The sequence below is a fragment of the Hemicordylus capensis genome, chromosome 3 (genome assembly GCF_027244095.1).
Source record: "Hemicordylus capensis ecotype Gifberg chromosome 3, rHemCap1.1.pri, whole genome shotgun sequence".
NCBI lineage: Eukaryota > Metazoa > Chordata > Lepidosauria > Squamata > Cordylidae > Hemicordylus > Hemicordylus capensis.
This window is the reverse complement of record NC_069659.1, coordinates 40,501,045-40,528,845: the sequence shown is the minus strand read 5'-3', so window position 1 is coordinate 40,528,845 and position 27,801 is coordinate 40,501,045. Positions and strand designations below refer to the sequence as shown.

The 27,801-nt window shown below is 44.2% G+C and overlaps 1 protein-coding gene across 1 annotated transcript; it reads right to left on the bottom strand.

Moving 5' to 3' along the window:
• Positions 1-1,211: 1,211 nt before the first annotated feature.
• Positions 1,212-27,629, bottom strand: MEDAG (mesenteric estrogen dependent adipogenesis). Its single transcript, XM_053312300.1, has 5 exons — positions 26,996-27,629; positions 11,762-11,871; positions 7,049-7,161; positions 4,688-4,973; positions 1,212-3,460 (listed from the first exon to the last, which is right to left on the bottom strand). Exons 1-5 carry the CDS (start codon positions 27,280-27,282, stop codon positions 3,354-3,356), a joined length of 903 nt encoding a protein of 300 aa, XP_053168275.1. The 5' UTR covers positions 27,283-27,629; the 3' UTR covers positions 1,212-3,353.
• Between the last annotated feature and the right edge of the window lie 172 nt (positions 27,630-27,801).

Genomic DNA, 27,801 nt, shown 5'->3' with positions numbered 1-27,801 from the left:
ATGATCCCCACTGCACATTAAGGTCACTGAGAGACCGTTTGTCGCCTGCTCATCTGGTGGTGACTCAGGAACAGGCCTCTGTAGTCACTCCTGGGTGATGGAATGCGCTCCCTATAGATGTTCATGGCTTAACATCTTAGAAGTACCTTTAAGACAAATTATTTTAAGCCAGGCCTTTCATAATCTTTGAATGTTTTAAATTGTTTTAACTGTTTTTCTTTTTTTGTGGTGCTTATTTTTGTGAACCGCCAAGAGCCTTTGGAGTCAGGCAGCATACACATTTTTTAAAATTAAAAAAAAAAATGTTGGGGATGGAATGTGGGTAGGGTGTGCCCATCCTACCCAGCTCCCATCTCTACATGATCACTCCCCGCTCTTCCTACCTTGCTTTTTTGCATTCACATGACTGTGGACTGGGCTCACGCACAGCTCTCCTATCCTGTCTGGTGGTTCCTCTGACCTTGTTTAGGGTTGTGTGAGTGAACCTACTTATTTTGACTGCAGCACACTGGTTATAATTGGGTAAGGAGGCTTCTTATGGCAGTTCTTCTACATCCATGTACTACATGTGCACCCATTATGGTGTCACAGACAGCGGGCTCTATCTCATGCCATCTCTCCTTGCTTGCCACTACTGTGTAAAACCTATCCCTCCTTTGCACTTAGTGGCACTTCAAGCTCTCCCAGGCAGTTGAACTTGGCACACGCCCAGACACTTTCAGGCCAGATCTGCACTCAATAGTTGAGTGTAACAGAGAAGAATCGCAGTTAGCTGTAAAAACAAAGGATTGTGTCAAGTCACTTCTGTACCATTGTTGAGATTCCAAAAGCTAATGTGTGCATGTGCAAGGTCTTGAGTACACCTAGTGCAATTTGATCCCCCCCCCTTCCTTTGCAGCAGGGTTCCCTCCTCACACATTAGAAACTGCTTTTGAATGGTGCATTAGTTTCAAAAAACAGTTTGCCATATGACATGGAAGGTCGCCATTCAACACACACAACCCTAAATTGCCCTTTGGGCATGTGGCTGTACAGTTCTATAGATCTCAGCCCATGGTTTCAAAAATTCTTTCCTTTGTCTATTTTAAAAATCTGCAGCTTCCAACAGTGACCCTTGTTCATTACACTATTTCCTACTGTATGAATTGGAGCAAATTATTATGCATGAATCCTGCTTCTTGCATCAAAATACCTTGGAAAGAGTGAAGACAGCTGTTTAAAATCTCCCTTTATTGTAAAAAAAACAAACAAGGCACTGAACAGGACATCAAGTTTACATAAAATGACTTTGATTTGCAGTACATAAAACATTCTTTGATATGCAGACATTCAATATGATCCTGCCAAACACATTTTAAGCAATATTTCAGAATTCATTCATTCATTCCAGTCACATAGGATTCTGTTCTGCAAGCAAGGCCAAGATTGTTATTTAAGAGGCCTCTACAGTTCATAAGCTTAATACTGTTACACACCAAGAATTTTGTATTTTATTCATGGCCAACATCTCCAGGTTAGAGAAATATTTTGGCAAAACAGAAAATGATGTTCAAATACCATTAAAGCAGAGAAGATAAAATATTTACTATAGAAAACAATATTTGTTATGTTATCCACTCATCATTTGCAAGATGAGAGTACATGGTTGATTGTACTCTCACACGGTTGAGTGTCGAAGTCTGCAAGTAAAAGAGAAAGTTGGGGATTCTCTCAGCTAGGTAGACAAAAGGCCACCCTAGCTGTAGCCCTATACCATACTGAATGGGGCAGTTATATAAGAACCACACAGTTCTGCCCATTTCTATCCATGTACCTCACACACAGACATCATGAATTTCATTGTATTCAAACTGAAGGTTACAGATGGTTGATGTGGCCTTGTGTACCCTGCTTGAAAGGGGCCATCCATGTAGCCATATATGTGAGGTGGCCAACAAAGTAACACATTTCCCCATCAAAAACCTTCTCTCCCCCAACACGCCTGTAGGCGTACATGACTTTTGCCACTGACATGGAAGCTGGAACAAAAGTAATTGTAACATTTTTTGCAATTTATGAAGTTCCAGAGGTAACCATGTATACCTTAATGTCCGATTAACAACAAACTAAAAAAACCAGGAGATATAAAAATAGTCCCATGACTTGCAACATCATTTTTTTTTTTAAAAAAAGACCATATACAAATGCAGAGTTACATCTAAATAAAATCTTCACTAACTGTTAGCAGCAAATGGAATGTGCAGCACTCTACATTAAAGCTTGCTCCATAGAGCAGTTCAGTTGGCTTATTTTACTATTTATTGCTATTTATCCCTAGGCACTCATAAGGCATTTTTCAAAACACACCTAAAATTTAAGATCTACCATGATTTGCATATTACTGAAGTTCAGCATCAGAACAAATCGGATTGCATCAGCAGGGGTGGATGGCATGTTTTCACTGAAGCATGATTTCAAGTATCAAGACTTCAATGACTTTCTCACTGATCAGAATGCAAGAAAGTGACAATGCAAGAAAACAGATTCAAAGCTCCTCCCAGCAGACTCCCAGTGCTTTGATAAAAATCAGTGAACAACTTATGAATTAGATCAAGGGAGCTTTTTTGGCCTCTAGGAAGATGTAGCGGAGATGCTATTTTGACTGGGGAGACAGAGGAACATTGCAATGGAATTGAATTTAGAACATTCTGAATTCCAGTCAAGTTGTAGTTTAGTGGGCACACACTAAAATTTTTCCAGGTCAGACAATGGCTACAAACCTGGGCTACAAAGCTGACTTCTGAATATCATTGAGAAGCCCTTGGGTTGAAGTAGTGCCTCTTCCAGTTCTTGCAAGAGTCATCATGGCCACTTAAACTATAGCAGGTATAGCTTAACTATTTAATCTACACTTTATGAGCATTAAAAGCAATTTTAAATTCCTTTAGACTTGGCATTAGAAATAATGCTGGAAAATGATTAAAATCAACTGTTGCTCATCATTTCAATGACTCCTTTTAAAACCCAGGAATTTTATTTAAAACCATTCTAAGAATCTATACTTAAAATTATTTAAATCACTCCTGATATATACTTAAGAGGGATAGGGATCACAAGAAATCTCTATGCAAATCACGCTAAATGCTGAACAACTGGGAGTACCAATTCAAGAATCAGAAAAGACTTCTTGAATCAAGAAAAGAGTTGGAATTCAAACATCGCCTGCTATTTTGGGCAAGATGCAAAAAAGAGAGAAGGAAAAAACTTCCTTTTGGCAAGTCTGTATTCTTCAGTAAGGATGGTTCCTCTGGCGCAGGAATGCCTTTCCCAATGCATCTCTCTTCCATTTATGAACACCCAATGACTGTGTTTGTTCAGTCTCCAGATGCCTGTACCCCTGACATTGTCCAAACTGCAAAAGGAGATTCCATCCAAGATGACTGTGGTGTCAAATTGCTATTAAACACATCATCGATTGAAGCTGCAAGACAGAACAAGAAGCAGGGTTACAACACAACAGGGCTAAGGAAATCAATACAGTCATGCATATATTCTGAAAAGTAAATATTCTATATTCTAAGGGAAAATAAAGTCAATTCGGTACCAAGATATCCAATTACATTAACTTCCACAAACTCCAGCTCTCTCTTTCACTTTCTCTTTTTAAAAATAATACTCTAGCTTTGATGGTTACACAGGAAGTTTTGGAAGTGTTTGAATGCAAACAACCACTGTGGAAATAAACAGTCTTTTTCCTGCAGGGAGGAAAAGAGACTGGAGTGATTTAGTGAAAAGACAGAACAGCCCAGAGCTGAAACTTTCAAAGGTAAGTAGTTTCCCCGAAGCTGCAGAAAGGGGTAAGAAGAGATGAAGAGTACTGCTTTTACAGGTATAAGGGCAGGCATAAAGGGGTGAAAATAGAAAAAGAGATAGAAAGGTCACAATACTCAGGGGTGTAGCTACAACTGACCGGGGGGGGGACACACAAATGTCCCTGGACCCCTGAGGAGAGTCCCCCCCGCATAGGGCCCCATCCTCACATTTTGTCCCAGGCTGCTTCAAATTTGGTATACCCCTGAGAAAACTGAAACAGAGCATTAATTCAGGGGTTACAGCAGGCACATTCAATGTTCAAGTCTGGGGGCATCTAGGACATGACATATGAAGGGGGGCTTTAAAGGGGTTCTTAAACATTCAAAAGTTTAGAGAATGACAGAGTCCTGCTAACTGAGCAAAGAAACACCTTTTAAAGTGGTAGTTCTCTTATACTTAGCAGGGGGAGAACAACTGGCCCTATCCAACCCTAGCACAGCATCCCTCCAGTGGTTGTTGCTGGCATCTACCTTAAGTTTCTTTTTAGATTATGAGCCCTTTGGCGACAAGGAACCATCTTATTTATCTATTTATATTTCTATGTAAACTGCTTTGAGAACTTTGGTTGAAGAACAGTACATAAATGTCCTAAGAAGTAGTAGTAACACAATGTTTCTGCCTAACCAATCTGTGCTATTGTTATTTACCCTTCATCTGAGAAAAGGATAGCTTCCCAAGTCACTCAGGTTAAGCACTTAAATTTTGTGGTCTAGTTGGTTTCCAGTGTCCACCATGCTTGCATTTCTATCAGATGAAGGATCAGAAAGAATAGTTCAACCATCCTCATTTGGCAATGAACTATTCAAAATTAAATCCTAACAGAGCAGAAACTTACTTCTGGAGATAACACTGAACTTTCTGTCTGAAAAGCTGTTTGAATGTAGATTAGGTTCACTCATTTTATCCAGAAACTTTGTTATCATTTCCTTCTTCTCTGGATTGGTACTGGATAAATTAAGAACTTTCCCATTCACTGAAATGGTGCTTTTGCTGATCCCAAACCAATAAAAGAAATCAAATAAGGCATCGGATTTAAATTCGTAGGAAAAGCTCAAATTTTCTCCATTAACCAGATGGGCTCCTGAAGGGAAGAACTTCTTTACAATGTCTTGGAAATCAAACTGTACAAACAAAAAAGACAAGAATATTAAGACATGTATTTATTTATTTAAAATATTTATACGCTGCTCCTCCAGTATACTACTGCTCGGAGCGGCTTACAACAATAAAATAGATACAAAGTAATAAAATTAACCAAATTAAGTAACCAAGTTAAAAGTTAGGCTAGAACAAGAAGCAGAATTAAGTTTCAAATTAAAAGTTATTTTAAATGCTAAAAATTGAGAATTATAAAAACTAAAAACTAAGGAACCTACCAAATATAACCAAAGACGGAGCATTAAAGAGCCTCTTTGAAAAGCTGTGTTTTTAGTTGGTTTTTTTTAAAAACACTGAGGGAGGGAACATGGCAAAGCTCTTCAGGGAGTGCATTCCAGAGCTGAGGGGCAACAACTGAAAAGGCACTGTCTCTAGTCCCCGCCAACCAGATCTCTGTTAGTGGCGGGGCCATGAACAGGGCCTGAGATAAGCGGAGGGCCTGGGCAGGTTAATATGGGTGAATGTGGTCCAACATAAATGTGGTTCTACCACATAATGAGAGCTGAACCAGTACATTTTAGTTATTAACTCCAAGATATGCATGTCTCAAGCTACTATTGTTGCTATAACTTCATCAGATTGATACACTATTGTACTGGACTCTGTGTCATAGAGGTAGAAGCTTGTATGTAAAACCATGGAAATTTTATCACCAGTTCCTTATAATATTGGTTACAATCCAATGTACATGGAAATGTCCATGGAAATTTTATCACCAGTTCCTTATAATATTGGTTACAATACTAATGAATAAGGACTCAACAGATAAGGATAATACAAAAACCTTATTCAGGCATTCTATTGTACAAGCATCCGTACATATGTACATGTTTGTGGATGGATGACTGTATGTTCAATTAATTTTAAAAGTGAACATGAGTAAAAGGCCCCCTCAAATTCAGGGTTCAGATAGGAAGTATACTTACTATTGCATGTGCACCAAACATAATGTCTGAATAACTAACTGGACATGCAGAGCTGGTCTTGTGGTAGCAAGCATGACTTGTCCCCTTAGCTAAGCAAGGTCTGCCCTGGCTGCATATGAATGGGAGACTTGATGTGTGAGCACTGCAAGATATTCCCCTCAGGGGATGAAGCTGCTCTGGGAAGAGCAGAAGGTTCCAAGTTCCCTCCCTGACTTCTCCAAGATAGGGCTGAGAGAGATTCCTGCCTGCAACCTTGGAGAAGCCGCTGCCAGTCTGTGAAGACAATACTGAGCTAGATAGACCAATGGTCTGACTCAGTATATGGCAGCTTCCTATGTGTCTATGCATTCAGATTTGTATGCACATACACTGTATAAAGAGTATACATGCATTGAACATAATGAGTTAGCTGCCACCTCCCCATGACCCAGAATAAGTCAAATGTTAAAAAACAAACAAAAGAGAATGTCTGCACTTGGGATTGCATCATAGTTTACAAAATAAAATGGCCTTCAGCCATTGTGGCTAGGCATGATGGGATCTGTAGTCCAACAATACCTGGGGACCCAAGTTTGAGAAGCCCTCTTCTAAAAGGAAGTTATTTGTTTTCCAAACAGAGACCAGCATTCTATGTCAGCATCAAAAGTAAGATGAAGACAGCTGTAATGGCGCAGTGGGGAAATGACTTGATTAGAAAGCCAGAGGTTGCTGGTTTGAATCCCCACTGGTATGTTTCCCAGGCTTTGGGGAACACCTATATCTCATCCTGCGCGGGAGGAGGAAATGGTAAACTCTTCCTGTATTCTACCAAAGACAACCACAGGGCTCTGTGGCCACCAGGAGTCGACACCGAAGAGAAGGCACCCTTTGCCTAAGGGCAAAGGGCAATTTGTAATTGCAGCACAGGAGGTCAAACAGCAACTGTGTTACAGAACTTTGCACACATTCACATTTCTATTAGACTTTGGAATTTAGAGTGATATGGAGACAGAGAGGGCTTGCTCTGCAGGTCCCTCCTACCCCCAGACCATTGTCTTTGCTCTGCTCAATTAGCCAAATACAGACTTGAAAAGATAACCAACTACTGCAGGTTAACAACCTGTCTGACTCACCTGAAGTTTATAGCTCTCTCCAAACACAGATGATATTATGTTATTCATGCCATTCTCAATCTGTCTCCTCATTTTTGGATGTCGGGTATTCACCAGCAGAGCATATGTTTTTTCTAATAAGGGACAGAATATCACTTTTAAAAATATAAATCAAGGGTTGGCCTTACGTTTCAGATACTGCTCACAAGTCTATACAGGTTGAGTATCCCTTATCCGGACATCCGAAATCTGGAATGTTCCAAAATCTGGACACCACGCCATAACAAACAAACAAACAAATGCCTCAGCTCACTCTCTCGCAGAATCCCAATTTTGCCGCTTTTAAGCATGCAGTCAAAACTTACTTATTTCAGAAGGCTGTTAGTGACAGGGGTTTTGTCTGTAATTCTCTAGTTGCGGCTGTTTTTATTGTGAAGCTTTTTAATGTTTTTGATGCAAATATTCCAAAATCCGGAAAAATCCAAAATCTAGAACACTTCTGCCCCCAAGCAGTCTGGATAAGGGATACTCAACCTGTACATGAAATAGTTCTGTCAGAATTCTTTCATCTCCTCTTCTCACACACATTACAAGTGTGTGATATGTAATTGTGGTGAACTCTGTAAAATGTAAAGGGAGTATATGTGGGTGTTTTTTTAAAAAAAAATTGTGAATGCCCTCTAGGGAGACAATCCTATAGTCCTCAGCAGCTTACAGCATGAAAACACAGCCTAAAAAAAGTTGGACAACATTCTAAGTTGGGCATAACTAAATCAATCCCATTAACAACAACAACAAATATTTATATACTGGTTTTCAACAAAGGTTTCCATAGCAGTTTACATAAGGAAATAATAAAGAAATAAAAATAAATACTAGCTGGGCCAGGTGCAGAGCATCTGTACCTCCGGCTGACAAAACCACTGCTGCTGCCCACCCCACCCCCCACCAGCACGCCCAGCTTTCTGGCTGACTAGCCACTTCCCCCCCCTGGCCGCTCCCCCCTCCCGCACTTTCTGGTGGGCCAGCCGGGCTGGCCCACTTCCTCCCCTCCACTCCTTGGTTTCTGCCTCGCGGCCCAGCCAGAAAGCCAGCCCGCCACCACTTCCCGCCTTCTCCCTTTTATTCACAGAAAAGTGAATAAATGGATAAATGTGCTTTACATGGGGCTGCCCTTGAAGACAGCTCAGCAGCTGGTGCAGAATACAGCAGCTTGTCTCCTGATGCGTATAGGAGGACACAAGGACACATTTAGCCAGTTTTGCAGCAGCTGCCCTACTTGACTGTGCTCCTCTGGATCCAATTCAAAGTGCAGATGCTGATCTTTAAAGCCCTTTACAGCCTAAGGCCACCATCTCAGATTGCCCATGCTTTTCAAGAGACCCTGAAGTTTACCTGTATTATGCAAGGTAAAACCAACAGCAGCAAGTCATTTACTGGAATTGCCTGAAACTATGGAATGAACTCCCTGAGGAGTTCATTCCTCCTTTGTGGCCTTCTGCAAAACTATTCTGGGATTTGGGGGAGGCTGATTTGATGAGAGACCATCTTGAGCTATTTCTTGGGAGCTAAATTTCTGTTGGTTCATTGTACAAGTTTAGGAGTTATTGCTTATGTTCAAATGATGTTTTTAATTTAACCTAATCTAATCTAATATAATTTAATTCAATTAAATTTAAATGAAATGAAATTTTAATTTAATTTTAATCTAATCTAACCTACTTCACAGGGTTGTTGTGAGGAGAAACTTAAGTATGTAGTATACTGCTCTGGGCTCCTTGGAGGAAGAGCGGGATATAAACAAAAATGTAGTAATGTAGTAATTGTTTGATTGCACTTTGATTAATTCAGCTAAACCTAAGAAGAGATTTAAAATATTTTTTGTGATAAGCAAGCTAAATCAGGAGGCTTTTCTTTTTAAAAAGAGTTGGGATTCTCAAAGCTCATGGAATACACAAATGAACTTCAGGGGACACTTGCAGCTGACTGATTATACAATGCATCATTCCAGCCCAGGAAGCCTACTTGCACAATCTTCGGGATAGGGCTGTAGCTCCGTAGCAGAGCATCTGTTTTGTAGGGGAAGAATGGCAGTTCAGTCCCCAAATAGCAAAGCCAAATGAGTTTGGTGAGAAAGCAGCAAAGCAAGTGGTCTTGAGACAATTCTTTCGTATTGAAGAACTACAAGGATGTATTTAAAGAAAAGGTTACAAATAAATGTGAAAAAGCCTGCAGCTTATTTCAGCTGTAGCTCATGTAGGGTTACCAACTGTCCCAGAATATCTGAGATGTCCCGCATTCTAGAGGAGGAATTATCATCCCGTTCGGGACTCTATTTGTCCTGCTTTTTAACACTTAAAAAAATATTTTTTAAAACTTTTAAAGCTGCTGCTGAGCAGCAGCAGCGTAGTAGGATAGCGGTGAGAGCAGCTCTCCCGCCTCCCAAACTATGAAGGGAAACTGCTCTGGGGCAGGGCCAGGGCTGGCTGGGGCAGGCGGCGTGACAGGCAGTGGCAGATCGACTCCAAGTCTCTAGGGTTTCTCAACGTGTGGGTCCCCAGATGCTATTGGACTTCAACTCCCATAATCCCCAGCCCCAGTGGCCTTTGGTTGGGAATTATGGGAGTTGAAGTCCAATTAAATCTGGGGACCCACACATTGAGAAACCCTGCTCTAGAGCACTCACCACCACGGCTGCCAGCCACTGACTGTCCAGGAGGGAGGAGCCGGGAGGGTGGGTGGACAAAGATCTCCCTTCCTCGGCCCTGTCTGTCTCCAAATGAGGCAGATGTGCTGATTTCAGGCTCCTGCACACGTGCGTGCCGTGGAAGGGAGCTCTTCTCCCTCCCTCCCAGATCCTCTCTTCCGGACAGTCAGTGGCCGGTGGCCGCGGCGGCAAGTGCTCTAGAGACTTGGAGTCAGTCTGCCACTGCCGTCTCACCACTCCCCAGCGCACCACCCACCCACCCCAGCCAGCCAGCCAGCCCTGGCCCCTGCCCCAGGGCAGCTTCCCTTCAACATTTGGGAGGCGGGAGAGCTGCTGTCACCGCCATCCCATTCTGCCACCGCCGCTTTAAAAGTTTTAAAAAGTGGCCATGCCCCCATCCCCCCCAGAGTCCCTGTCCCGATTTCGGCTAACACAATGTTGGCAACCCTAAGCTCATGGCTGAAGAGAGACCCCAAAACAAACAGCCATCTCTGGAGGGACAAAATGGAGACTAACACTGGAAGAACAAAGAGGGGAGGAGTCCAGCACTTTTATCCATCACCCTAAAAAACCCCAGTGGTCACTATGAGACATTGCAGCTGAGAGCTGATGATGCCAGCCTCCTAGCTCCAACATGTTTTGCACGTAGAAGGTCCTGGGTTCAATCCCTGCCATCTCCAGGTACGGCTGGGAAAGACTCCCGCTCAGCCACTGCCAGTCAGTTCAGATAAGGCTGCACAGCTTTGGTCCTCCAGCTGCTTTTGGACTACAGCTCCCATCAGCCCCAGACACAATGGCCAACAGTCGGGGATGACAGAAGTTGTAGTCCACCATCTTCCAGAGGGCCAAAGTTGTGCATCCCTGGTGAAGACAATACTGAGCTAGACGGAACAATGGTCTGGCTTGGTACAAGGCAGCTTTCTATGTCCTGATGGCTCTTTGGATCTCTCCCAGAATCTTTAGCGTAGTGTTCTTCATTGTAAGGCCCTGGGGGGCCAATGGCAGCCCCCATCAACCCTGTGTGTGGTCCCCTGACTAACTGTTTATTGAACCTGTGCAAAGCTTTAGCCAAAGCTGAATACTCTGCACAGTTCCACTGGCCCCATGCGGAGGTGACCATCCTCACTGTGCAGTGCTGTGCCTTGCCCAGCGCTGGGGGAGGGGGACTTAAGGGGAACAGAGCCCTCTTGAGCCCCTACACCATCTTAGAAGGTGTGAACCACGTGCTGAGAAGTGTAGCCCTTCCCAGTGCTTACTGCTTTCCCGGCCTAGAGCTCTTAAGAGAGGCCTTACTCTCTCTTAAAGGGCCCCTCTCAGCACGAAGAAAATTACAGTACTGTATGGGGGTCAGCACAGTGGGAAATGCTTCTCACATTGAAGGGCTTTTGCCCCAGTAGCCCCCGCTTGAAAAATGGTGAAGATCACTGCTTTAGAGGTCCAAGATCTGAAGCCAGCCCCACTGTCCAACTTGTCCTTCGCATGGCTTCCTGATGCCAGATCGTTGCTTGTTTACCAAGCTCAATAAATAAGATAAACAAGACTAATCCTTTCATTCCCTTGCCATTTTAAACAGGCAGAAAGCCTCATCTATCAAGCTGTATGTGCAGTAAATCTGGCAGCACTAACAGTCTGCAAAAAAGTGGCACTATTTACAGCCAAGTTTTCAAACTAAGCAAAATAGTCACCCATGCAGGGCTCAGTTGCGTGGAAACATTTTTTGCCCGATTATTAGCTTGGGGAATCATAATCAACCCAGAAGACAATTAAACTGCTGTGCAAAAATAACTGCAGGCCAGCAGGAGCACAGCAGTTTCATCAACCCGGTACAAAACATGAGAAAACTTCTACATACTTAAATACTATATTATAGATTCAAAGCTGCCAGGTTCGCAGGGACATCAAAGCAAAATGATATAACTGACCTGAATTTAGCCATTATCAGTTTTTATACCAAAGATCCATTTACTCCTTTTTTTTAATGTATGTGCTTGGATTGTTAAGCTCAAAATAGATTCATTCATACATACCTTTTGAAGAATTCTCTTTTGTTTTGACGTTAACGAAGAAAACCAATGGTCGGCCCAATATCATTTCTCTGTAATTTTTATAGTCATAATGGGTGTTAAGTTCCACGTATCTGTTCAGGAGAATAAAGTAATTTGTTACTCTGATTGTACTCTTCTGGTTCTGGCAGAACTAAACAATAGATCATAGAAACATAGGAAGCTGACGTATACCGGGTCAGACCACTGGCCCATCTATGGTCAGACCACTGGCCCATCTCAGTATTGTCTACATTGACTGGCAGCAGCTTCTCCAAGGTTGCAGGCAGGACTCTCTCGGCCCTTTCTCAGAGATGCCAGGGAGGGAACTTGGGACGTTCTGCATGCAAGCAGGCAAGTGCTCTTCCCAGAGCAGCCCCATCCCCGACAGGGAATATCTTACAGTGCTCACATGTAGTCTCCCATTCAAATGCAAACCAGGCCAGACCCTACTTAGCAAAGAGGACAAGTCATGCTTGCTACCACAAGACCAGCTCTCCTCTGGTCATCGGGTCCCTCAACAAAAAAGAAACACATTTTTACCCTGGAACCCATAAAAGTAAAAAACAGGTCTCTGTTCCAGGTCAACAGAGCACAAAGAATCAGAACATGATACCTGGCCCACATAAACCATTCAGTGTTTAAGTAGCAATCTGCTAAAGGCCACAACATCTGTCCAGCACTGGGCATCCCCACTGATTTGCTTTGTTTGTCTAGTAATATAGAAGGCTAGTTTTCCCCACCCTACACACCTTTTTAGCCTACTTTCCTGTAGGCTTATGAGATCACCTGGCATTCTGTGTGTGTGTCCATCCATGTGTGTGTTTCCCCCTATCAATTTTGCAACGCTTGGACCAATATGTACCAAATTGGGTAAAGTTGTAGGGATACCTCAATGGCATAGTTTGTGATGATGTCATCCACCCTGATCCAAGATGGTGGATGCATAAACTTTTGAGGCACAAGTGGGCTAACTTGTGAACTGCCTAACCAATTTTAACCAAATTTGCTGTAGCTGTAGGGACACATAGGGATGCCCTAATCGCATGGTGTGTGATGATGTCATCCACTCTGATTCAAGATGGCTGCTACGTGAACATTTGAGGTGCAAGTGGGCTAACTTGTGGACTGATTAACCAATTTGAACCTAATTAGGTACAGCTGTCGTGAGTGACACACAGGGACACCTCAGTGGTGTAGTTTGTGATGATGTCATCCACCCTGATTCAAGATAGTGGAAGCATAAACTTTTGAGGCACAAGTGAGCTAACTTGTGCACCGCTTAACTGATTTGAACCAAATTTGCTACAGCTGTAGGGACACATAGGTACACCTCAACGGCATAGATTGTGACAATGTCATCCACCCCAATTCAAGATGGTGGACCTGTGAACTTTTGAGGTACAAGTGCACTAACTTGAGGACTGTAACTGATTTGAACCAAATTTGGTACAGTTTAATGAGTGACACACAGGGACACCTCAATGGTGTCATTTGTAATGATGTCATCCGCCCTGATCCAAGATGGTGGATGCATGAACATTTGAAGTGCAAGAGATCTAACTTGTGGACCTCAATATAAACCAAATTTAGTCCTGTTGTAGAGACAGTGAAAGGAAAGTAGGCTGATTAATTCTTACTAGAACAACTTGTTGCCTTTTAGTATCAGACCACTGCTTTGTGCATTATGCAAACAATATAGTTTGCATTATTCCTTGCATTATGTTTATTTTGTTTTCAGCTAGGTCTTTCAAGTGTTTCTGACGCAACAGTGCTTCTTTTCTCTACTGCTTTGGATTTTGTCCTAGATATACTTTACTTACCTGCTTAACAGGTTTACTGAAAAGAGGAGTCTTGTGACACCTTAAAGACTAACTAAAGACTAATTTGTGGTAGCTGGACTAGAGGCCACTTCATCAGGTGCAAGATTAAGTGCTAAATTTAATTTACTAAATATTAAAGATATCGATTAAAATGCTACCAACAGCTATTTTTTGGAAATGGAAATTCCAGGGCACGTCAGCATACTATTACCAGGGCAGACAATAATAGGTATGTGTTTAATGAGATATTAGGTTACTTTTGTATTAAAGCCATACTGGAGTGCCTTACAAGTTGCACTTGCCTGCCAGAGGTGAAACCCATTTTGGGTCTCGTCTGAAAAGCCTATTATGGAAAAAAGGAAGAGAATTGGAGAGCAGCAGATTTGAGCTTTAAACTGCAAGGAAAGGTCTGATATATTTGTGACTGTTACTATTTGCTTCCGCAGCTCCTTAATACCTGCTCAGTATATACTCATATATCAACAGCCTATTACAAATACCACTACATTTCCTCTCCAGAACAAAAGTAAGCCTTTCAGCCAGTGTTCCCTCTAACAGGGATTCCCAGATGTTGTTGACTACAACTCCCAGAATCCCCAGTTTCAATGGCTTTTGCTTGGGGATTGTAGGAGGTGTAGTCAACAATTTCTGGGAACCCCTGTTAGAGAGAACACTGCTTTCAGCAGTGGCCCTGCGCTCCTTACTATTATGAAAAGGACCAGTGGCTGATATCCTAATGAAGCACATGCATAAGAGGGGATTGTGGGGATGCGATGGGAATCCCACATGCACAACCAGTCACACATGCCATTGCGCAAGCAGGAGATATCCCCCAGCTCTGTCTGCTCTCCAGAAATTATCTGTAAGAGGAAACACATTGCTGATCCTCGCTGACATGTTTCCTCTCTCACAGATCCCTTCAGGAGCATAGGCAGAGCTGGGGAATGTTGCCTTCTTGCACAATACGTGTATGCAGAGCAGAGCTGCAGAATTGGGCCCTCCAGCTGTTGTTGGACTACAATTCCCATCATCTCTGACTACTGGCAACTGGGGCTGTGGATGATGGGAGTTGTAGTCCAACAACAGCTGGAGGGCCCAACTTGTGCAGCCCTAGCATAGGGCTAGCGTAGAGTTGCTCAAAACCTTCTGTCACACACTCCCACCGTCCTTATGCACATACTTTGTTAGTTAGGATGCATGGTGTAATGTTTAGAGCAGGGTTGCTCAATTTTGGCCCTCCTACAGATGCTGGCCTGCAATTCCCATACTCCCTGGCTATTGACTGCTGTGCCTGGGGATTATGAGAGTTGTAGTCCAAAAACAGGTGGAGGCTGCAGTTGAGCAGCTCTGGGTTAAAGTGGTGGGCTAAGACTGAAAAGACTGGCATTCAAATCCCTGTTCACCCATGAAACTCACTGGGTGACTGTGGGCTAGCCACTTATCTCTCAGCCTAGCCTACCTCACAGGGTTGTTGTGAGGATAAAAATAACCCATGTGCACTGCCCTGAGTTCCTTGGAGGAAAAGAAGGATAAGTATGTTTGTATGTAAGAATGAATGAATACATTAAAAAATGTGTTTTTTTAATTTTGAGACCAGCAGTTTTGAGCTTTGTTTTTTTAAAACGGGTTTCCTCCTTCCTTTACACAAAGGGACAACTGCTTTCACAAAAGATAACATTGTAAAGAATATTCGGTTCTGCTCACATTATGACTTTTATATAACAGCCTCAATGTATGTTATTAAATTATTGCTCAACAGATCGAAAGAAAGGTAGTGCTGGAATTATGAGTTTCTCCCCTCATACTGAGAGTTCGGATAAGTTTACTGATCAAGCTTTTGTATTATTTTATTCAGGAGTTTTTGAGCCTCTAAATAGGATTTAACTTGGCTGTTCAAAGTGAACAGGAAACAGAATAGCCTTGGGCTAGAACATATAGTTAGAATTCTGCTTTTTTTTAGCCTTTATATAATTAGGCAAGAGTTACCACATCTCCTGTTTTGAAGACTGTTCTTTCCAGTGTTGCAATTTGTTAAAATAAACATAGCATCATAAAAATGTATGATTATTATGTGTGGTGAAGGATGTGTGTCACCTTTTCCCCTTTATAAAAACATGTGTTTTCTCCTTTATAAACACATGTGTGTCACCTTTTCCCCTTTATAAAAACATTTGAAAGTTTTATTGAAAGTTTTATCTTCAGATTGCTTGCTCTGGTAGTGTCCCAGTCGAGAAAACTGAAAACCCATCAGCTCAACAAGAACTGGTTTAGAAGTCTCTTAGCCTGCGATCCTGGGACTAGGTTCAGATCCAATGCTGAGCCACAATTTTAGCATGGCTAATCCACTCTTCTTCATGCACAAGGAGGGAAAATCTGCTGCTTCCATTCCTGGCTTAACACAAACTGGGAATGCCTGTTGTGTCCAGAACCAGAAAAGTCTTGGTTTATCCTAGCCACCATTTGTGAAAAGTCAGGAGATGATCCTGGCTTGCTCACAGACCGTCTGGATTCAGACACACAAATGTTTGGTTTAAAGCAGGACAGAAGCAGCATTGTCCACAAAGGGGATGAGAGGGTAAGTGCATAAGCCAGGTATAGCTTCATGTCTGAACCCCACCAGGGAGGGACTGATACATTAAGACAGATCTCTTTCACCATCTTGGACGCCAGGATTTTTTAAAAAAAGACATCAGTAGAGTTCTGAGCACTTAATGCACAAAGCTCAGTTTGGTTAGCTTGACCAGCAGTCCGATCTAGCCAGAGGATTTAGCTAGAAATAATACTTGATCACATTCAGAAGTGGCACTGAAAGACAAATTGAATCCTCTTGTACTCTGTAGTGCTACATATTATATTAATGCAGAACAGAATGTAGAAAAGAATTCATGGAAGAATAAATTAGCATTGGACAGAACATTGGCTAGCCAGCCAGCCAGCCAGACTTGAGCACAAACCAGATTAAGCCTTATATGAAAATGTCCTCAGCCCCATAGGAGTCAAGCCAAACAGTTTAAGACTAAAGTACTCTGGCCCACTTTATTGGAAAGAGTGGCTCCAGTCTTCTAAAGTCGGTACACTTTTTTTTAAAATTTAGTACAGGTTTTGACACATTTTATTGACACTGGGAGCCTGTCCAAAAATTTAAGAGCTAGACTGCCCTCTGCTCCATGGTGGGAGTGGGGGAAGACTCACCACTCGCCCCCAGCAATGCCCTCCACTCCACAGGGTGTGCACACACCACCTTGCTTGATCACTCCTACTCCTGGTTGTGTCTGTCTGCCTCAGGCAGACGATGGACTAACACAACCAGGAGCAAAGGCAGCAACCTGCACCCACTTTTCTTTTTCACTCCTCCTGGTTGCATCTGTCCATCGCCTGGCTCAGATGCCATGGCAAACTGGCACCTAGAATGGTCAAGCCCTGGTTTAGTCACCCCCTGAAGCAGGAGCAGAGAACACAGAGAAATATGCAAGAGGATCTAAAAACCTTAACTCGGTTTAGCTTAAAATCTCAATAGATTCAGATCATCAGTACAGAAAGCCATGGTCAGGTCACAGAGTCAAAGTGACGAGACACAGGAATGTGATTGGGTCATGAGATAGATGGTAATCCAGTTTACTAAGTAACACCACATGTTCTTCTCAGGGGAGATCCATGCTTCACTTATTGAGACACTATAGCCAGAATCCAAGGAATTGTGCAACTAGTTCCACATCCCGAAGGGTTCTTTGGGCTTTAGTTGCTTAAAACAGCTGCCCTCCTACGCAATACAGACCTATTTTTAGCATATTTATATCCCAGATTTCAGTCCCAGTACAGACTCCCCAAGGTGGCTAGCAAACAAAATTAAGCACAATCAAAACCAGTGGGGGAAAACAGAACAAAAAATAAATAAAATAAACCAAACACACCAGAAGGGAGGAGTTATTCAAGCCTGTAAACATGGTAGGGTTTTTTTTGTTGTGGCTTTTTTTTTTTTTTTTTTGCAAATGCTGATATACCAGAAGGGGCAACATGAGCCTCCTGAGGCCACAAGACCCTGTTCTTATGCCTCTCCAAGGTTTCAGGCTCAGGGGCCTTTCCCAGCCCGACCTGGAGATGCTTCTGCATGCAAATCTACCACTGAGGGAGGCTTACATCCAGATTATCGTTGTGCTGGTGTAAGGCTGTTGTGCTAGCACCAGAATGTTGTACAAAAGAAAGAAAGAAAAAAGAATGCCTATTCCAGACTAGTCCTTACACTAGCACAAGATGTCTACCAGTTGAACAGATCCTGGATGTCAGCCAGTCTTTAAGAAGTTTCACAAGCAATTTGTGATATTTTATTATTATAAGCCAAATATTTTAAGTCAGAGCCTTGCAGCCATTTTTAAACTGACAGTTTAAAACTCTCAAACATTCTTAAAAAGAAACACGACCATTTGTTTCAAGACTATTGGTTTCTCAACCTTCTATTTGGAGCAGGATACATAAAAGGCATGGGATGAAATGCTAATGGAAGTGAAAAAGCTGCATGAAAAGCAAAATTATTCTGCTTCCATAATTAGATCAGTTGCGCAGCAGTGTGAAAAAAACCATTTAACAGCTTCTGCAAACACATTATAACATTGGTTAAGACAAAGCTGTTTTCCCTGCCAGACCAATTTTACCCAATTTCTCACTTCTAATGAACTCTAAAAAGCTTCTATCCTGCATGCATTCCACTCTTTGAAGGAACATATTCCATGTAATGGCTGAAAACACTCCAGCTAATATTGCTAGCCTAATTTAGAACTAGAATCAATGTACTGCAAGCACACAGAAGGGAGGAAAATACTTTCACTTCTGTGGCTAATGTAGTTGCTGGAACATATAAGGAGGGGCATCACAGGATGCCAGACAGACACAGGGAAAGTGGGATGGGTGGTACAGACACTGCACACGTTCCCATGAGTCAGTTCTGGCTGGCCACACTCATGCTATTTATCCTCTGAACATGATGAAGCTGCCCAAGCTAACTGTGATGATAGCTAGCCACATACCTGCCAACATGTCCATATTTTCCCATTTACCTGAGTGGGAAAATAGGGACATCACATGTTGGCAGATACATAGCCCATCTTAACATTATACTTGGTTTCTTCCTGGTTGGAGTGTGTAAGACACTGCGAAACCTAGACCACTACTTGTTCTGAAAAAAATGATCTAGAAAGATAAAATGTAATCTAGCACTGACAAGTGTCATCACCAGGAACCAAACAGGGATTTCTTTATTTTTAGTGAAGATTTGTCTCATATTAATGTGTGCATGGCATCTTGCAATGTATAAGGATATTGATCTCTGACCCAAGGAGTTTACAGTCTAAAATTTGACTCCAAGAAAGGGAGGCCAAGGGTAGAGCATGCACTGATTGTGTGTGTTGCATACACTCAGGCTTAATTACAGTAGTGTATGAGGCATTGTGCCAAGAGCATCATGGTAAGGTTTGGAGGGAGGTTCGGGCCTGCTCAACTTAGGCCCCCCAGCTGATTTTGGACTACAACTCCCATAATGCCCAGCCACAGCAACCAATAGCCATGGGTTATGGGAGTTGTAGGCCAACATCTGCAGGGGGGCCGAAGTTGAGCAGCCCTAATTTAAAGGGAGATAAGAGGTGGTACCACACAATGTTCTGGGAGATCATCCCAAGCCCAAGGAGCAGCACAGGAGAGAAGGCCAAATTGTTTAAGGAAACAGGAGATCTTTGGTCGGCAGGAGGTGGAGGAGCAAAGGCCACAGGCAGGGATGTATCAGGATAGGAGAACAGAGAGATAAGAGAAAGGCAAGGTTGGCCATGGAGGACTTTTGACAATACGCTCACCTATTAGCAATAGCAATAGAACTTACATTTATATATCGCTTTATAGCTGGAGCTCTCTAAGCGGTTTACAATGATTTAGCATATTGCTCCCAACATTCTGGGTACTCATTTTACCGACCTCAGAAGGATGGAAGGCTGAGTCAACCTTGAGCCCCTGGTCAGGATCGAACTTGTAACCTTCTGGTTACAGGGCGGCAGTTTTACCACTGCGCCACCAGGGGCTGTTTGGGTTCTTGTGAAGAGAGGCCTGCTATAACTTCTGCTGTAATAAGCAGCCAGCATTCATCTCCTCCCCATCTCCCATCCCTATCCTGGACAAACAGTTGAAGATGCTGATACCATGCATCCTCCTCACTCACTCATCTTTTAGCTATTACACATGCATATTATCTTAACCCCTACTAACTGGGCAAAGAGGCACCTTTTTAAAGTGGTGGTTCTCTTAAAATTAGCAGAGTGAAAGAGACCCACTGTTCCTATTCAACCCCAGCACAGTGTCCCTCTGGTGGCTGTTGCTGGTGGACTTTTTCCTACCCCCCACCCATGAAAACCACTTTGAGAAACCAGTATGTAAATAGGACTAGATCATAACATGCAATACACTGTTTGTATTCTTCTGACTTTTCAGAATGAGCAAACTCAAGTCTGTTTGGGGTCTTGTGAAGAGAGGCCTGCTACAACTTCTGCTGTAATAAGCAGCCAGCATTCATCTCCTCCCCATCTCCCATCCCTACCCTGGACAAACAGTTGAAGATGCTGATACCATGCATCCTCCTCACCCACTCATCTTTTAGCTCCTCTGTCCGGTTCGCTAAGACCAATATAAACATAAATGTATAAGGGGGAGTGACTCCCTGGATCTACAGGGGTATCCTACACCCATGCAGATCAGTGGAAAATCCTGGGGGTTGTATCTGTGTGTTGGGGTGGGAGACATGCAGCCATGCACATCACATGCAGCTCTGTTGTGGCAGTTGTTCAAAGTACACTCTGTGCACAGCAGCAGCCACAACTCAGGCAGGTACAATAGGACAGACTAATAAATAAGCAGATGTTTCTTATGTGTTTATGTGCACAAATTCTAACTATCTTCCAAAAAAAGCTAGAAAGATGAAACTTGATACATTATGATCGACAGTTAGTGGGAAACGCCTGACTTGTTTTTAATAGTTGGGTAGGCGGGGGTGGGGGGGGAGACGTCCCTTATCCCATTCCCCCCACTCCCATAAAGGAATTTGAAGTTTTCCGATTTCCTGAAATTAAAGTTTGCCGAAAGCATTAGATTTCCCCAAAACAGAAGGGGAAACAGCTATTTAAATGGAATATTTCAAGACTAGGAAATTTATGGGCACTGAACCCGCAAATTCCAGACATCTGACAATCTAAGCTCATCGTGACTAATACTCTTGAAGGGTTTCAGCCAAACCCAGCAATCATCTTATAATGGATCACTCAGATCAGAGTAGGTTTTCTCCAAATAAAATGTAACTTCTCATGTTATATGACATCTGCACCAAGCCCTCTCTAGATTACATTCCAGACACTGCCTCACACCAAGTCTTTTTCTCTCTGCCCCCATAGAGTAGGATTGCAAAGAGCTCAGGCTTGCATCTACAAAGGCTGTAATGTACCCTCCCAATCCTCCTACAACTTTCTTCAAGGACAGCTTCACACAAGTCAACTCTGCTTTTTTTTGGCCAAGAAAAACCCCTGCAGGGGTGCAGCTATGATTTAGTGGAGGGGTTCAAAGAACCCAGGCCCCACAGCTCCTGGGGGCCCCCCAGTTCCACCCCTCCCTATTTTTTCCACTATCTTCCTCACTCTGAGGGGCCACGAGGGAGAGGGGTGAACACGGGCCCTCCCTCCCTTAGCTATGCCCCTGCACTGATATTTGTGAGAGCCCAAGCCTCTGCATTTCAAGCCTCATCTGTACCAGCTAACCGAGAACAAAAGCCTGGATTACAGACAGCAGCTAGCACTACCTGTTTAAAGAGTGAACAAACAGATAAGCAGTGACCACACCCCACAACTTCACTAAGGACATCAATCCTAACAGCAAAGAAGAGGTGACATGTAAGTGAGGGCAGGTCATCTATCTTGCATGCAAATTAAATGACAGAAATACTGTAAGGAGGAAAGCAACGGAACGCAAAGCAACGCTGCTAGTAAAATTAGAGTACTCTGGGTGGTGGGCATGATGCAGCCTCATTGGAGATGTCTTGCAGCCACCCCACCCCCCACTCCTGCAGGTACCCAAGCGGCCATTGCTCCTGGCCATCTCAGAGGGAGGAACATAGGAAACTGCCATATACTGAATCAGACCATTGGTCTATCTAGCTCAGTATTGTCTTCACAGACTGGCAGTGGCTTCTCCAAGGTTGCAGGCTGGAATCTCTCTCAGCCCTATCTTGGAGAAGCCAGGGAGGGAACATGAAACCTTCTGCTCTTCCCAGTGCGGCTTCATCCCCTGAGGGGAATATCTTGCAGTGCTCACACATCAAGTCTCCCATTCAGATGCAACCAGGGCAGACCCTGCTTAGCTATGGGGACAAGTCATGCTTGCTACCACAAGACCAGCTCTCCTCTCCACAGTTCTCCTCCTCCTTCCATTAGCTCCACTGGGACCAATTTTACTCCTCCCCTCCCAGCTTCAATCTTGCACTGGCTATTACCCAACTTCATTATGTTACAGGATGAAAGAGCTTCTCTTTCCTCCCCACTTCTGTCTTATTTTGCACCACCTCTCTTAGGTTGGAAGCCATTATTTTAAACTGCTGACGTTGGCACCAGATGCAACAGATCCAAACGCAAGAGACTTGGCTATAGTCCTACTGCAGTGCGAGAACCTTCATTCCTGCACTAGTTGCTATAGCAATAAATATAAAACCTGGTAGTGTGTTTGGTTTTTTAATACTAAGCAGAATAATTAATACACTAATTAATATAACTACTCAGGAGTCATTCTACAAGAACTACTCAGGAGTAATTTAGTCTGGCTGCTGCCAACTGTCTGCAGCAGTTCAGGTTACACTGTAACCCTATCCACACTCATTTGTGAGAAATCACTTCTAAACTCAATGGGGTTTATTTCTGAGTAAACATGCATAGGGTTAGGCCATAAAAAGCTACGCTGAGAACCAAGAAGCCTCATGTTTTTAATGTTACTTCAGTCGGAACTTAGCAGCCTTAAGCAAGCCTCATCCCCCTCCCCAAATGTATTATAGGAATACTATAATACTGGCCTACCTTGCATGGTTGTTGTTCAGATGACCAAGGTAATGCATGAGAAATGCTTTGAACACAGAGCAGAACAATTGTTAAAGGGCAGCCAATGAAGTAGTAGTTGTTGTTAACACAGTGCAAAGTATTATATACTTTCCGTAATCTGGATTCAAATTGGCATTAAACCCCAACTCTGGGGGTTTCACTGTACCTAATGGCACAGTAGGGAAGTAATCTGCCTAGAGAGCAGGAGGCTGTTGGTTCGAATGCCCACTGGTGTGTTTCCCAGAATATGGGAAACTTCTATATCAGGCAGCAGTGATACAGGAAGATGCTGAAAGGCATCATCTCATACTGCACAGGAGATGGCAATGGTAAACCCCTCCTGTATTCTACCAAAGAAAACCACACGGCTCTGTGATCACCAGGAGTCGACACCAACTCCACAGCACAGTTTTACTTTCCTGGGTCCAAGATGACATTAATCTTTGACTCACCCAGGATCTTGAAAGCATTCCCAAGCAGCCAGTTGGCGAGGGGGCCATATAGAAGTAAAAATGGAATAAACTTTTAATTTAATAATCCTTCTCCAGAAAGAGAAGGTCTTCAGCTGCCTTTGATTTTTAATCATCCTTCTCACTTGGCTTTGTCTAATTATGGCAGGGATTTTTGCACACACGCCCAAGATTAAATGGTGCACCAGCGCCCTAAAGCATGGCAAGTGAACAAGACAGAGCCCCTGGAATTGCAAACGGACCCAACAGTTCCGGGACAGCGTCAAAAATAAATACAGGCAACAGGAGAGTCTCTCCAAACCCCCACAGCTAACACTATTCGTATTACACACTGAGGCTGTTCTCACAAGCAGGCAAGCCTGGGCTTTGCTGCCCGTGAGAACCGCTGATCTCGGCATAGATCCTGACGGTGCTGTGGCACCCAGGATCGTGTGCCAGAGTGAGCTACTTGCTCCCAAAGAGACAAGCTGACCAAGAGCGCCTATCCCTTGGGGGGGAATAACAGTGCGCTTGGTGCGCAGTACACTGTTGGGATACCTGGAGGCCGGAATAACAATGCCAGCCTCAGATCGATCCACCCGGTTTCGCAACTCTCTCCTAGCTACGCCCCTGGTCGTATGCTTCTCTTTCTTGTATAATATTAAAAGTATTTAATTATACATAATAGAGTCTTCATTCATAAAAAATAATGCAGGAGAGAGGAAAAGAGACAAGTCCTCAGCTCATAGGTCTTCTGTTGCTGCATTGTAGCAACGTTTTAGTCATGACTGCAGCTGTTCGCCAAACCCACCATCGGTGAAAAAATTCAAGAGATAGAGCCTGTTAAAGGTTTGTTAAGCTGGAAACTCTTGGGGCAGGCACATTCCTGAGACACATTTCTGTGCCTTCCTGTCTAAACAAATATTAGAAACTGGTGCTACATTCACACTAGATACTGGCAGCTAACTGAAAGCCAGTTAGTGTGGGATATGCAAACATCCTTATTAGATGGGAGCAAAGGTCCAAGTCTAGGATTCTGTAAACAGATGCCTGAGAAGCTCAGAGAAGGCAAAGGTGATGGCTATCCCCAGATGCATTCCCACCCCATCCCCCCCACCCGGCAGCTGTCCATCAATAGACACTGAAACTAAACAGGGAAATTACTATTGCGCTGTGATACCAACAAGCCTAAGGAGTTCGTGCTTGATCTGCCGAATCTTGGTGTTAAACTATTGCTGGAAAACCCTGAAATAGTGGGGCAGGGTAAAGGTAAAGTTGTGCCGTCAAGTCAGTGTTGACTCCTGGTGCCCACAGAGCCCTGTGGCTGTCTTTAGTAGAATACAGGAGGGGGTTACCATTGCCATCTCCCGTGCAGTATGAGATGATGCCTTTCAGCATCTTCCTATATCGCTGCTGCCTGATATAGGTGTTTCCCATAGTCTGGGAAACATACCAGCGGGGATTTGAACTGGCAACTTCTTGCTCCCTGGGCAAGTTACTTCCCCGCTGCGCCATTAGGTGGCATTGTGGGGCAGGGTACTCTTACTTACTTACTTACTTTATTTATTTATTTATTTGACATATTTGTATACCACCCAAAACTAATGTCTCTGGGAGGTTTACAATAAAAACAAGACCTCTTTTTCAAAGGTTTACAATACAATCTTTTTACACTTTCAAGACCTCTTTTCAAAGGTAGCCCTTTCCATTCTCCCTTACCCAATGCAAGTGAATAGGCAAAAGACCTTAATATGCCCAGGTGATAAGAGAAGAGTTATTGGGGCTTAGACAAGGCTGTTGGGGCGGGCAAGGGGCAGTTGCATTTCCCCCCATCCCAGACTGAGCCAGTCCCATTGAATTCAGTGCAGCTGAAAAATGTAAGAAGCTGCCTTATACGGAGTCAGACCACTGGTCCATCTAGCCCAGTATTGTCTTCCCTGACTGGCAGTATCAGCAATACTGCTGACAAAAAATCTCTTCAAGATTTCAGGCAGAAGTCTTTTCCAACCCTATCTGGAGATGCCAGGACCTGAACATGGGATCTAGATGCTCTCCCACTGAGCCACAGGCCCATCTCCTAAGGCAGGGGTGAAGAACCTTGGCCCTCCAGCTGTTTTTGAACTACAACTCCCACCATCCCCAATAATTGTGGCTGGGGATGATGGGAGTTGTAGTTCAACAACAGCTGGAGGGCCAAGGTTCTCCACCCCTGTCCTAAGGGGAATAACTTACAGCAGACAGTACTCACATATAATCACCCACCCACCCACCCACCCAGGAACCAGGGCAGACTCTGCTTAGTAAAGGGACAATTCATGCTCTCCACCACAAGACCAGCTCTCTTTCTAGCTTACTCTCAGGTAAACTGCAGCCTTTGCCGCCACCCCAGAAAAAGTCCTGCAGACACCCACGACTCAAGCCACCTTTTGGACCTTCACCGCTGATTGACTTCTGAAGTCGACCTTCCCATCACACATTCCAGAGCTAAGCCCTGACACTGAAAACAAGCTCAGCTGCTGATCCCCTGACATTTCAACCTGGGAGACAGACTAGCCCTGCTGGAGCTGAACACAGGTCCATCTAGGCCAGCATACTGCTAGCCAACAGGGCTAACCAGATGCCTCTGGGAAGCCACCAGCAGGAACTACAACAGCCTTCCTATTCTGTAGCTCAGCAGCAACTGGTGTTCTGTGGCATACCTACTATCTTTGAACGCAGAGGTTTATATATGTTATGATTAATCACCACTGAGAGACCTATCCAATCTAGCTATAATATTTTTAAAGGCATCTCAGCAAAATGGGGAAGGGTGGGAGAGAGAATGCTAAGCAATTGTTTTCATACTTTATTAAGGTAAGGTTGTGCAGTCGAGTCCATTTGTAAATCTTGCCTACACTTTTTTCTCTACTTATTCTTTCAGCAAGTGGCCATCACCTCTTGTTGTGGCAGTGAGTGCCATAAGAACTATTCCATGTATGAATAAGTTTTTTAAGTTTGTCCCTAATCTCCGATCATTACATTTAATTCAATGACCCACAAGTTCTAATGTTAGAAGTCTAGAAGGTAGGCATGCGCCTCTGTCCGCTTTGTCCACACCTTGAAGGAAAAACAAAGAAGCTTGAATCCCCACTAAGCAACAACAATAGGAGCAGAACAGAAATGAGACACTTTTACTGCTTAAGTTAATTTAGGAGTAAATTGCCAAAGCTTGAAGAAGTTCATGCCTTCATCATCTCTCCCTGCTTACTCCTTGCTCCAATAACAAAACATCTCCTACACTATATCAACCAAAAAGACAGCAACCTACCATTAGCACATCCCAATGTCCCCAAAAGTTTACAGCGCACCAGTCCTTTCATACCATGGGTGACTGGCCATAAAGGCAAAGCAGTTCATCAGATTTCTGGTGTCTGCAAAACAGCATTTCTGCCTCTGACTTAAGAGGTTGGGGCTTGAATCTACAGGGAAAACGGTTGCCTTTCTTTTCCCCAAATGGGCTTGAGAGAAGGAAAACTTGAGGATCAACTCCTCACTTAAATGTTGGGGGGGGGATATACGTTTTGAGGAGGAGGAGAAAATATGTCTTGGAGAAGTTCAGTAAAATGGGGGGAGGGACTCCTCGAATGCTTACGGGGGGGATCTGCACTCCTGAGCTCCAATGCCTTGGGCAGCTGCTTGACAGACAGAAATGCAACAGGGGCAGCTTTTCCAATTGTGAGGAAGAAAGCCACACCTGCCCCTCGGCAGAGCACAGGACCAACCAGCCCCCCTGTGGGGCATTTTAAGAAAGGACCGGGCCAGTCGCCCTCCCGCGGGGGAGAGGAGAGCCAGCCCCGTTACCTCTTGAAGCAGCCGGTGAGGCGGCAAAAGCGCTGCCCGTCCAAGTGGAGGAAGCCGTCGCTGATGACCGTGAAGCCGCCTCCGGGCTGCCGGCTCGCGGGGCTCAGCACGGCCAGGGTGGCCCCCGCCTGCAGCTGGAAGGAGTCGGGCTGCAGGAGCAGCAGCTGCCGCAGCGGCAAGAGAGCCAACTCGCAGTTGCACGTCCGGAGGCTCTTCAGCTCCCCCGAGGAGACGGAGGTCAGGCTGGGCCTGGCGGAGCCGGAATCCGAGCCGCTCCAGACGGCCATGGCGGTGGAGACAGCGCGGAGCGGAGGAGCAAGACGCGGCGTCCGAACAAGTAAGCAGCCCTGCTGGAAAGCCGCGCACAGCCGTCAGAAGACGCGGAGCTCCGCCTCTCCGCCTTTATAGCCTCGCCTCGCGCAGCCGCCCCGCCGCCGCGGCAGGCAAAGCCCGCAGAACTTTCCGGAGCTGGTGCGGGGCCGGAGCGAGCGGATGATGGGGTTGACCTGCAAACAAACTCCAGCAGCAGCAGCTGAGCAGCGAGCCTCCCGTCTGTGACCGTCGATCGCCTTTCAGTGGCCTCCTCCGCCCTGCACAAAAGGAGCGCTTGTTCTTCCTCGTCTCCGAAATCACAACCCCCGGCTCAGACTCTCTGCTTTTGGCTTCGATCCTTATCATGAAGTCATCCTGAAATCCCGCTGGCCTTAGCCAGGATTTTTCTCTGAGTGGATCTGCATTACACCAGGTTTATTCTAACGTGCAGCTAGGCACATTTTGTGCCTACGTTGAACAAGCCCTATTCACGC

Coding starts and splice junctions, on each gene's coding strand:
- MEDAG (XM_053312300.1), bottom strand. CDS start 27,282: ATGGCCGTCTGGAGCGGCTCGGATTCCGGCTCCGCCAGGCCCAGCCTG. Junction 11,872..26,995: donor CTCACCGGCTGCTTCAAGAG/GTAACGGGGCTG, acceptor TCTCCTGAACAG/ATACGTGGAACTTAACACCC. Junction 4,974..7,048: donor GAGAGAGCTATAAACTTCAG/GTGAGTCAGACA, acceptor TTGTTTGTACAG/TTTGATTTCCAAGACATTGT.